The sequence below is a fragment of the Perca flavescens genome, chromosome 14 (assembly GCF_004354835.1).
Source record: "Perca flavescens isolate YP-PL-M2 chromosome 14, PFLA_1.0, whole genome shotgun sequence".
NCBI classification, from domain to species: domain Eukaryota; kingdom Metazoa; phylum Chordata; class Actinopteri; order Perciformes; family Percidae; genus Perca; species Perca flavescens.
In genome coordinates this window covers 24173119-24184342 of record NC_041344.1, presented here as the reverse complement: position 1 = coordinate 24184342, position 11224 = coordinate 24173119, and the positions used below count along the sequence as shown (strand labels likewise).

At 42.1% G+C, this 11224-nt stretch overlaps 1 protein-coding gene across 1 annotated transcript; it reads left to right on the top strand.

Annotated features, from left to right (window-relative positions):
• The first annotated feature begins 263 nt into the window (after window positions 1-263).
• On the top strand, window positions 264-11069 carry tert (telomerase reverse transcriptase). The gene is made up of 17 exons (XM_028596663.1): window positions 264-609; window positions 1263-2574; window positions 2657-2846; window positions 2934-3087; window positions 3190-3357; window positions 3505-3666; window positions 3963-4064; window positions 4150-4235; window positions 4393-4509; window positions 4646-4717; window positions 7633-7821; window positions 8165-8291; window positions 8487-8548; window positions 8933-9057; window positions 9160-9297; window positions 10417-10574; window positions 10718-11069. Exons 1-16 carry the CDS (start codon window positions 394-396, stop codon window positions 10518-10520), a joined length of 3324 nt encoding a protein of 1107 aa, XP_028452464.1. The 5' UTR covers window positions 264-393; the 3' UTR covers window positions 10521-10574; window positions 10718-11069.
• Window positions 11070-11224: the final 155 nt, after the last annotated feature.

The window sequence follows — 11224 nt, the reverse complement described above, 5'->3', positions numbered from 1 at the left end:
TGCCCATATCCTTTTTATTAAAAATTTCTATTAACAGTTTTTTGAATCTACATTCGCTTGTCAAATATATTCAAAATGTTGGCACAAGAAAATGATGATCCTTTTGCAATATGCACACGTAACTGTCAATTTTCACATCTATTAATGCAAAAGACAACATGCCTTTTCTTGTTGGCTATTGGTCAACTGTTGGAGTACAGGGCTATCTGATTGGACACTTACAGTAAACTAATCTCTTATTGGCTAAGGGTGACGCGGGCCCTTCAACGATAACCGCATGCTCGCTAACCACTGTTGAGTCTACCCATTGACATATGTGTCTACCATGTCCTGACTAATAACCTACTATAATACATACATGCTTATGCTTATAACACGGACATTTCTGTCAGTATGTCTGCGGCTGATATGAACCGTACGCTCGACATTCTAAGGTCACTGTATCCGCACGTACAGACACTCGAGGAGTTTGCGAACAGCATCGTGTTCAGAGAAGGACAGAGAGCAGTGCTCATTGAACAGTCCGACACAAACCGCTTCAAATCCTTCGTCCGGGGTGTTTTTGTATGCTTTGACAAGGAACTACAGCAAGTGCCAAGCTGCAACCAGGTATCTTTACCTTAAATTAAAAACTATCCGGCATGCCAGTTTCTTGTTGACACATAGCTAGCTTACACAACAGTAAAACCAGAGACGTTTTTTTCGGTGGTATCTTTGGTAGAACCCTGGTAGCTAACGCTAGCTGTCGTGCTAACTGTTATCATCCTATGGCAGTGTTTTGGAGTAGTGTTCTGCTTAAATATAACCTACCATATAACACGTCATCCCTCATTTTTGGGTGTGAAAGAGTTGGGACCAATATATGTGCTTAGGGCTGGGGCAGGATATTTTCCTTGCAGTTCAACATTAAATGTGGCAGTAACTGTAAATGACGAGTACAGTTTATTACATGAAGGAAATCCATTTTATTGTGGAATTTAAAAATATCGTAATTAAGAATTATAAGGGAGCAATCAATAGCTGTGTCGTGCATGCCAAATTTACATTAATACATAAATACAAGTGTTGATAAGTCGTGGTATATTATGGATGTACAAACCACTAAGCTGCCAGGTTTATACAAGACTGAATTTGAGTTTATTGACGCAAAAATTGAAGGAACACGTCAGGATTTAATGATGTAACTCAAATGAGAGACACTTGTTATGTTGGCCAATAAAGCACATTTTTGATGTTCTGTATATTTTGTTTCCCCCCCATAGATCTGCACTCTACCTGAACTGCTGGCCTTCATCCTGAACACTCTAAAAAGAAAAAGAAAAAAAAACATCTTGGCACACGGCTACAATTTTCTGTCCCTAGCTCAGGAGGAGCGGGATGCAGACCACTTCAAATTCCAAGGAGATGTAACTCAAAGTGCTGCCTACATCCATGGCAGTGACCTGTGGAAGAAAGTCACAATGCGCCTCGGCACAGACCTCACACGGTACCTGCTGGAGAGCTGCTCTCTGTTTGTGGCAGTCCCTCCTTCATGTGTTTTCCAGGTGTGTGGTGCTCCTGTCTATGACAGGATATCCATGACTACTTCCTCCACTGGGTTTTGTGTCCAGCCTCGGTCTAGGACACATAATGGTGCTTGGTTCGGAAGGAATCGAGGTGCAGTGACCTGGAAAAGGAGGCAGAAAGTTGAGAATCCTACTTTCATCGAGACAAGAAACCGGAGGGGTGTAAGAGTGAAGGAGGGGAAAAGGAAAAGAGAAACCGATCTGAAGGATGAGGAGGAAATTATGACTTCTTTAGGAAAGAGGAGAAGGGTAGGACAGCAAGAGCCCACGCCCGAAATGCAACAGGTTTGCTATGAAACAGTGGAGGAAGGGCAGCCTGTGTCTGTGGAACAAACACTATCTACAAAGTCTTTGGAAAATGCCACTACTGGTTCCAAACAGCCTGTTGAAATGCAAACAGCCATAATTCCCTCGGAGGGAGGACCCAGTTGGAGATCAGGGATTTTCCCCCCTTTGCCTCACACGCAATGCTTTATCCGCACACTGGGATTCATGTATGGGGGAAGGGGCATGCGTGGCTTCCTTCTCAACAGGAAGAAAAAGAGTGCCGATGGATGCAGCAGGCTACAAGGGCAAGATTTGGTACGAACGGTCTTCTTTGAGGGATTGGCGTATCTAAACGGGCTGGAGAGGAAGCCAAAGAAACTCCCTCGGCGCTTCTTTAACATGGTCCCCCTGTTCAGTCAGCTGTTGCGTCAACACAGGAGATGTCCCTACAGCAAAATACTGCAGAGGATGTGCCCAGTGGGGAAGGAGAGAGATGCAGAACAAGGGGAACTGAGCTCCCTGTCTCAACACTGTGCACCTCACCGGGTCTACCTGTTCGTCAGGGAATGCCTCTCCACTGTGATCCCTCGGGGGCTATGGGGCTCCGACCACAACCGACTTCTTTTCTTTTTCAGGGTCAGGGGCTTCTTGCGCAGTGGCAAGTTTGAGAGGCTTTCACTGGCTGAACTGATGTGGAAGACAAAGGTGAACGACTGTGATTGGCTGAAGATCAGTAAAACGGGTAAGGTTGTCATAGTCGGTGAACTCATTTTCTCGTGCTTTGTGTATTTTGGCGGACTTCACCAAACTACTCTCATCTGCAGGCAGGTTCCCGCCCAGTGAGCTCTCATACCGGACACAGATCCTGGGTCAGTTCCTGGCTTGGCTTCTGGACGGCTACGTTGTAGGCCTGGTTCGAGCCTGTTTCTACGTCACTGAGAGTGTGGGCCAGAAGAACGTTGTCAGGTTCTACAGACAGGAAGTCTGGGCAAAAATGCAGGACATAGCCTTCAGGTTCACACACATACACACTCCTGCAAAGGTTTATACTCATGCAGTCATGGGACACACAAGCTCACAAACCATTTTTTGTGATTTTAGAGGTCACCTCTCCAAAGGCCAGATGGAGGAGTTGACTCCGGGTCAGGTGGCATCCCTCCCCAAAGCCACTGTCATCTCGCGCCTTCGCTTCATTCCCAAGACTGATAGCATGAGGCCTATCACACGCATCATAGGGGCAGATCCCAAAACGAGGGTGCATCTTGATAATGACATTGGAAATTCATCCTTAAACTTATTTGTGCTTCATCACATGTTGTGAGCGTAGGCATTAAGGACATTTCCTTTCCCCCTGCAGCTCTTCCGAGGGCGTGTCCGGGACTTGCTGGACATACTGCGGGCCTGTGTGCGCTCCACTCCATCCCTCCTGGGCTCCACAGTGTGGGGGATGACAGATATCCACAAGGTGTTGCGCTCCCTAGCTCCAGCTCAGAAGGACAAGCTACAACCCCTCTACTTTGTTAAGGTTGGTTTTTGTCTCCCAGTTTGTTAATTTTACTGGCGGAGACTGACAAAATGTTAGTGATGTATTTAATGCAGTCATATGCATTCATTTTTATGATGATACTGCTACTAAAAGCATTGTTGTGTTCATTATGTCTCTGCATTTAAGGTGGATGTGAGTGGAGCCTATGAGAGTCTGCCTCATGACAGACTCATTGAAGTGATTGGCCAGGCTTTGTCACCTGTCCAGGAAGAACTCTTTACCATCCGCCGCTATGCCAAGATCTGGGCTGATACCCACGAGGGCCTGAAGAAGTCCTTTTTGAGACAGGTACCGTCGTGTGTGTGTGTGTGTGTGTGTGTGTGTGTGTGTGTGTGTGTGTGTGTGTGTGTGTGTGTGTGTGTGTGTGTGTGTGTGTGTGTGTGTGTGTGTGTGTGTGTGTGTGTGTGTGTGTGTGTGTGTGTGTGTGTGTGTGTGTGTGTGTGTGTGTGTGTGTGTGTGTGTGTGTGTGTGTGTGTGTGTGTGTGTGTGTGTGTGTGTGTGTGTGTGTGTGTGTGTGTGTGTGTGTGTGTGTGTGTGTGTGTGTGTGTGTGTGTGTGACGAGTTTCTCATGTTTTATAATACAGGCAGATTTACTGGAGGATAACATGGGATCCACCAACATGAAAGGCTTTGTGACGTCACTGCAGAAAAGAGGAAAAGTTCATCACGCCATACTGGTAGAGCAGGTGAGGGTGACATCCTCAAATGTTTCTTAAGATAAAGAAGTGTGATCATTCTTTCAACCTGTGCATTTCATTTAATTTCTTTCAGCATTTCTGCTCAGATCTTCATGGCAGAGAGGCTTTGCAGTTCTTTACCCAAATGCTTACTGGAAGCGTTGTTCAGTTTGGCAAGAAGTAAGCATTACCAATATGAAATAGACCTATTTGTGATTAGCTTGTCATAGCTCATTTGGAAATGTGTTCACAGGCAAAGAACTTGGTATGGAAACACATTTCACACTTATTTTGCCCCATTTCAGTTACAATCTGATTTTGGCCCTTTGATTTTCAGAACATACCGTCAGTGCCGAGGGATTCCTCAGGGATCGGTTGTGTCCAGTCTGCTCTGCTGTCTCTGCTACGGTCACATGGAGAATGTCCTGTTCAAAGACATAACTGCAAAGAAAGGGTACAGCAGACGGCTAATTAACATCAACTACTATAGATGTAATAACACATCTGCAGCAGCAGAGGGCAGTGTTTTCTGTATTGTAGCTCCTTTCTATTTATTGTACATGTTATTTTCCTCTCTCTGTGTTCTGTAGATGTTTGATGAGACTGGTGGATGACTTCCTTCTGATCACCCCCGACTTACAGGAAGCACAACGCTTTCTCAAGTATGACACACCATATTTTTTAGACATGAGGTGAATACAGTTGCATTTTAGCAGCAGTTCACCCAGTATTATAAATCTAAAAGACAAATAAATAAATAGTAAAACAACAAATTAGAAAGAAATATACACACAACATTTATATACACACATAATTAGAAAGATATATCCACAAAAATAAAAAATATACATACAGTGGTGTGAAAAAGTGTTTGCCCCCTTCCTCATTTCCTGTTCCTTTGCATGTTTGTCACACTTAAGTGTTTCGGAACATCAAACCAATTTAAACAAAAGTCAAGGACAACACAAGTAAACACAAAATGCAATTTGTAAATGAAGGTGTTTATTATTAAAGGAGAAAAAAAATCCAAACCATCATGGCCCTGTGTGAAAAAGTGATTGCCCCCCTTGTTAAAACATACTATAACTGTGGTTGTCCACACCTGAGTTCAATTTCTCTAGCCACACCCAGGCCTGATTATTGCCACACCTGTTCACAATCAAGGCATCACTTAAATAGGAGCTGCTTGACACAGTAAGGTCCACCAGAAGATCCTTAAAAGCTACACATCATGCCGAGACCCAAAGAAATTCAGGAACAATTGAGAAAGAAAGTAATTGAGATCTATCAGTCTGGAAAGGGTTATAAAGCCATTTCCAAAGCTTTGGGAATCCAGCGAACCACAGTGAGAGCCATTATCCACAAATGGCGAAGACATGGAACAGTGGTGAACCTTCCCAGGAGTGGCCGGCCGCCCAAAATTACCCCAAGAGCGCAGCGACGACTCATCCAAGAGGTCACAAAAGACCCCACAACAACGTCCAAAGAACTGCAGGCCTCACTTGCCTCAGTTAAGGTCAGCGTTCATGCCTCCACCATCAGGAAAAGACTGGGCAAAAATGGCCTGCATGGCAGAGTTCCAAGGAGAAAACCACTGCTGAGCAAAAAGAACATCAAAGCTCGTCTCAATTTCTCCAGAACACATCTTGATGATCCCCAAGACTTTTGGGACAACATTCTGTGGACCGATGAGACAAAAGTGGAACTCTTTGGAAGGTGTGTGTCCAAGTATATCTGGCGTAGAAGGAACACTGCATTTCATAAAAAGAACATTATACCAACTGTAAAATATGGTGGTGGCAGTGTGATGGTCTGGGGCTGTTTTGCTGCTTCAGGACCTGGAAGACTTGCCGTGATAAAAGGAACTATGAATTCTGCTGTCTACCAAGAGATCCTGAAGGAGAATGTCCGACCATCTGTTCGTGTACTCAAGCTGAAACGAACTTGGGTTCTGCAGCAGGACAATGATCCTAAACACACCAGCAAGTCCACCACCGAATGGCTGAAGAAAAACAAAATGAAGACTTTGGAGTGGCCTAGCCAAAGTCCTGACCTGAATCCTATTGAGATGTTGTGGTATGACCTTAAAAAGGCCGTTCATGCTCGAAAACCCTCTAATGTAACTGAATTAGGACAATTCTGCAAAGATGAGTGGGCCAAAATTCCTCCAGGACGCTGTAAAAGCCTCATTGCACGTTATCGCAAACGCTTGGTTGCAGTTGTTGCTGCTAAGGGTGGCCCAACCAGTTATTAGGTTTAGGGGGCAATCACTTTTTCACACAGGGCCATGATGGTTTGGATTTTTTTTCACCTTTAATGATAAACACCTTCATTTACAAATTGCATTTTGTGTTTACTTGTGTTGTCCTTGACTATTGTTTAAATTGGTTTGATGTTCCGAAACACTTAAGTGTGACAAACATGCAAAGGAACAGGAAATGAGGAAGGGGGCAAACACTTTTTCACACCACTGTATAGTTTAAACATCTGTAAGATTAAATTAAGTTAATAATAATCTTTATTTGTAGAGTACTTTTCAAACCCTAGTTATGAAGTGCTTCAAACACAACAGCAAATTAAAATCATCATTTTCCAAGCAAGTTATAAAATGTATTCAATTATATAATAAGATAGATATAGATATAACAAATTCCAGAAATATAAGAAAAGAATAAAGAGATAATTCAAGACAAAAAAAAAAAAAATATATATATATATAATTGATACATACTATATAAAAGTATGCATTAAGAAAAGAATTAAAAGATGTTACTGATTCAGCAAGCTAATTTATTTGGGTTGTTTCAGGGACCTGACTGCAGATGCTCTGTCCCCTTTAGATTACAGCCAGGCCACTGAAACAGACAAAAGACCCCTGCCTGAGGAAGGCAACCAAGAGCCTTAAAAGTAATCAATAAGATCATAAAATCATTCCTGAAACATCCTGGGAGCCATTGTAAGCAGACTGAAACGGTAGTGATGTGATCATACCGCTTAGTTCTGGTTCAAAGCCTGGCAGCTGGGCTTTGTACAGTCTGTAGTCCAGTTAATAGATGCTTGTTTTGTCTTGTGTGAGGAGATAAAAACACGTACAATTATTATGTCTTTGAAATGTCAAATAGAAAGTTCTATTTAAATTCTAAAAAGATAAAATATACTATTAAACAAAACACCAGTGTTTCTTGCAACAGCCTGGATATGTTCTAACAAGGAAAAGGTAGATGGCAGAATTTGTTTACTGATGTGCCTGGGACTCATTATCAAGCATATCTGTGATTTTCTGAATTTACCACCCCAATCTGACCTTTTAAACCGTATCCTCATCACTGCTTCTCTGACACTGACATCTGTTGCTATGGAAAACAATAAACTATCTGAGAAACATCCACACGATATGTTTTTAGTTCCCAGTGTTGAGGATTTCTCTAAAAGGAGGTAGTATCTGTATCGGCCAATCCAGACAGGGCTCCACATTCTTTCTTTTTAATGGAAAAAGTCGGAGAGACAGGTTTGACATATGTAACATGATGCTGAATTTGTAATGTGGCGGTTGATGACTCTTGCACGTTATGTGTAGGACCCTGCTGGCCGGGGTACCACAGTATGGTCTGGTGGTCAACCCGCAGAAGGTGGCGGTCAACTTTCAGGTGTCTGGAAACATAGGCTCCTGTCCCGGCATTCGAGTGCTGTCCCCTCACTGCCTCTTTCCTTGGTGTGGACTGTTGCTGGACACGCACTCACTGGACGTCTACAAAGACTATTCTAGGTAAAGCATCCCTTCAGTTGTAAGAAATGTCTGAATAAATATTGCCTCAAGTGTGCTTCTTGCGTAAATTATTGAACTTTTGGAGTCTTTACGGTTTCTTGTAAGCGGAGTGAAACACCCTCTCTCTAGGTACTGTACTTTGTACGTACACATAAACATTCTTGGTGACAACTCCCAGTTGGATGATTAATTTTCCTGCATAGAACACAGTATATAACCACATATCTATTTGCAGTTTTCTTTATGGCAGCTTCTCTTGTAGTTTTTGCAGTTAATCAGTGTTAAAGTTTGTGTGATTAATAACCTATCCATCTATCTTTTTTTTTCTTCCCATCTCTCAAAGCTATGCAGGCCTATCTTTACGCTACAGCCTGACTTTGGGCTCGATCCACTCAGCTGGACGGCAAATGAGGAGGAAACTGATGGCTATACTCAGACTCAAGTGCCATGCCTTGTTCTTGGACCTGAAGGTCAGGGAAATTATGGTGCCTTCATTTGAAGAAAAATAACCTTTAAATAAAGAGCTTGTCAAGTATCCGGCCCTCTACAAAGGTTTCGGTCTTCCACTCTAAAAGGCTCTTGACCCCACTTTAAGTTAAAATCAGCTGCAAGACAAACATACATTAGCTGTGTCACAGTTAAATGATTTAACATTTACTTTTCAGACCAATTCTCTTGAGGGAGTCTACAAGAACATCTACAAGCTGGTGCTGCTTCATGCATGCAGGTAAAGACAGTGATCTGACTTTGGACTCTTTGTTTTTTCCCAAACCTAAAATGCAATGTTAATTACGTACTGTCATTTTTTTTTCCTGCCGTTACATAATATGCTAAGATACCACTGTTATTCAGATAAAATACATTCAGTGGGCAATGTGAAAAATTTGTTTCCATTGCCTACCCAATTTATTGAAATACTCACTTCCCCTCTCCAATGTGCTCATTTTAATCTGCTATTAAAATAAACACAGGAACAGGTTATCAATCAATACCTGCACTGAGCTGAGAACTAATTGTACCGCTTTTTATCTCAGAATGTAAATATCTAAATGGGCAGGGCTCAACTCTGTTTTCATTTTTGTCTCCTTCTGTTTTTCGTTTTTCTCTTTAGGTTCCACGTGTGTGCCCAGAGTTTGCCCTTTGGTCAGACAGTTGCTAAGAACCCCGTCTACTTTCTGCAGATGATATTGGATATGGCCGAATACGCCAATCAGCTCATCAGGCTCAGCAACAAAGGCAACATTTCCCCTTCATACATCTGTAAAAAATGTAATTGAAGCAATATGAAGTTATAAATGTATTTTCAGCATTTTCTTTTATTTCTTATCTTTTCTCCAGGACTGATTTTAGGCAGTAAGGCCCAGACTGGCATTATGCAGTATGAAGCAGTGGAGCTGCTTTTCTGTCTTTCTTTCTTGCTAGTGCTGTCACAACACCGTCCTCTCTACAAGGATCTGCTCCCATACCTGCACAAACGTATGTACCCTCAGGAAACACATACACAGGAACTATGCTAGGGCATTTAACTTTGTGTACAAAGCTATAATCATGAGAAGAGGCCAAAGGTGAAGATTGTTTTTAATTACATACCTGCAAACTTGTCTTCGCTTTTCGGCGAAAATCGCCATTTTGAAAGGGAAAATATCATCCACATGAATCGTGTAGATCCGAAGAGTTTTTATTTGGGGGGGTGCGTCCGAGACCCGGTGCTAATACGGCACCGGTGCCTTAACGACCATTATCTACCAGACCGAATAGCAACGTGATTTTGGTGCCACTTAAATGTCTGCGCTTCTCTCTGATGCTCCAAAAACGGACGTTAGAGGGAACTGAAACATTGCCGCATGGGACGCTAGTTACAGTAACACTACACTCGACAACAGGTAACGTTAGCCTACCGTTAGCTAGCAGCTGGAGTAAACACGGTTAAAATACTGATAGCTAAACGGTGTAAAAGTGTGTCTGTATTTCACTGGAGAGGATTCCAACAACAGTCTATAGCTGCCGTTGTCTGAAAAACAACACAGGTGTTGCGTTCACTTGAAATTCACCTCGCCAGCCTCGTGCTGCATTCAAAGTTGTTGTAAAATACCCTTTTCCCATCCAGTGGTTGGATTTAGTCGTTTAACAAGAATTTACTGGTGAAATAAGTTATTGTTATAAGTTATTGTTATTAAATTTTTAATCATTTCATTTTGACCCTGTGGCCTTAGCAATAAACAAGCTGACTGTCATACTAAATACTATTGGATTACTCTCAAATCGATGGCATTATTCCTAAGCCATTCTATTTCATACGTGCCTCGCTATGGGTTTACCCATTGAGGCTCCGCCTTGGCACCCTGAAACAGATCTTTGCACCCTGGGGTGACTACAACAAGGAGGGCAATTGGCATTTTACAATGAGTATTTTACTATGAATTCAAGCATAAGCCTGCTGGCCTCTGTTGTATTTCCTTTGCTGAGTTTTTCCACAAGGGAGATGGGCTGCTGCAAATTCAAGTTTAAGTGGATAGATTTTACAGTTCACCACCAAAGAGGTAAAAAAAAAAAAAAAAAAGCATCTTCCTGTCTTAGCTGTCAACTTCTTGACAGGGAAGCGCAGTCTTGAGCGACGTCTGGGGGATCTGAGGCTGGCCAGGGTTCGACAGGCCGCTAACCCCAGGACACCAGTCGACTTCCTGGCCATCCAGATGTAGACTACCAGCTAGCCCCAATTAAAGCTCCCAAGACAACCATTAAACCCTCAACAGGTCAGTATTAATTCTAGCTTCTCTAAATGTTTTGGTCTATTTTTGTACTACTTGAAAATGTGGCCACTGATAATTTTACCCAATATCTGTCAAAATTGAGAAAGTACAAACTTTTTTTTTTATTTTTCTTGTCTCATCCTCAGGTTTGAAATCAGTGATTTGGATTTATCTTATCTTCAGTGTGCCAAAAAATGAAATGTATCCAAAAGAGGCTTAAGGAATGGAGATGGATAAAGTATTTAGTCATCTGATGTAAAACACTTTAAACATTGATTAATCTGCCATAAACAAAGAAGCTATGACATTTGTTCGTCATGTAAATAAGTTCACAGAAATATTGTGAGCTATTAGTCAAATGACAGCTGGAAGTGGATGTTGTGTGACATGGCCGTGTTTCAATATGATGTATTAGAATGAATGCTATTTCCATCATGTACACTACACAACAATTCACAAAGGAAAGACTTTCAATGTTAAATAAATCCAGTTTTGTTATCAGGGAAACATTTGTGGGTTTTCAGGTCCTGATAAATGTAAACCTAAAAAATCTGTAGGAAAGTCTGTATAACAGTTCAGCATGACTAATTATAAGTCAGCTGTCTGGAGAATTAAGATGAAATTTCACAGAAGCACTGGCAAAGATCAGGATA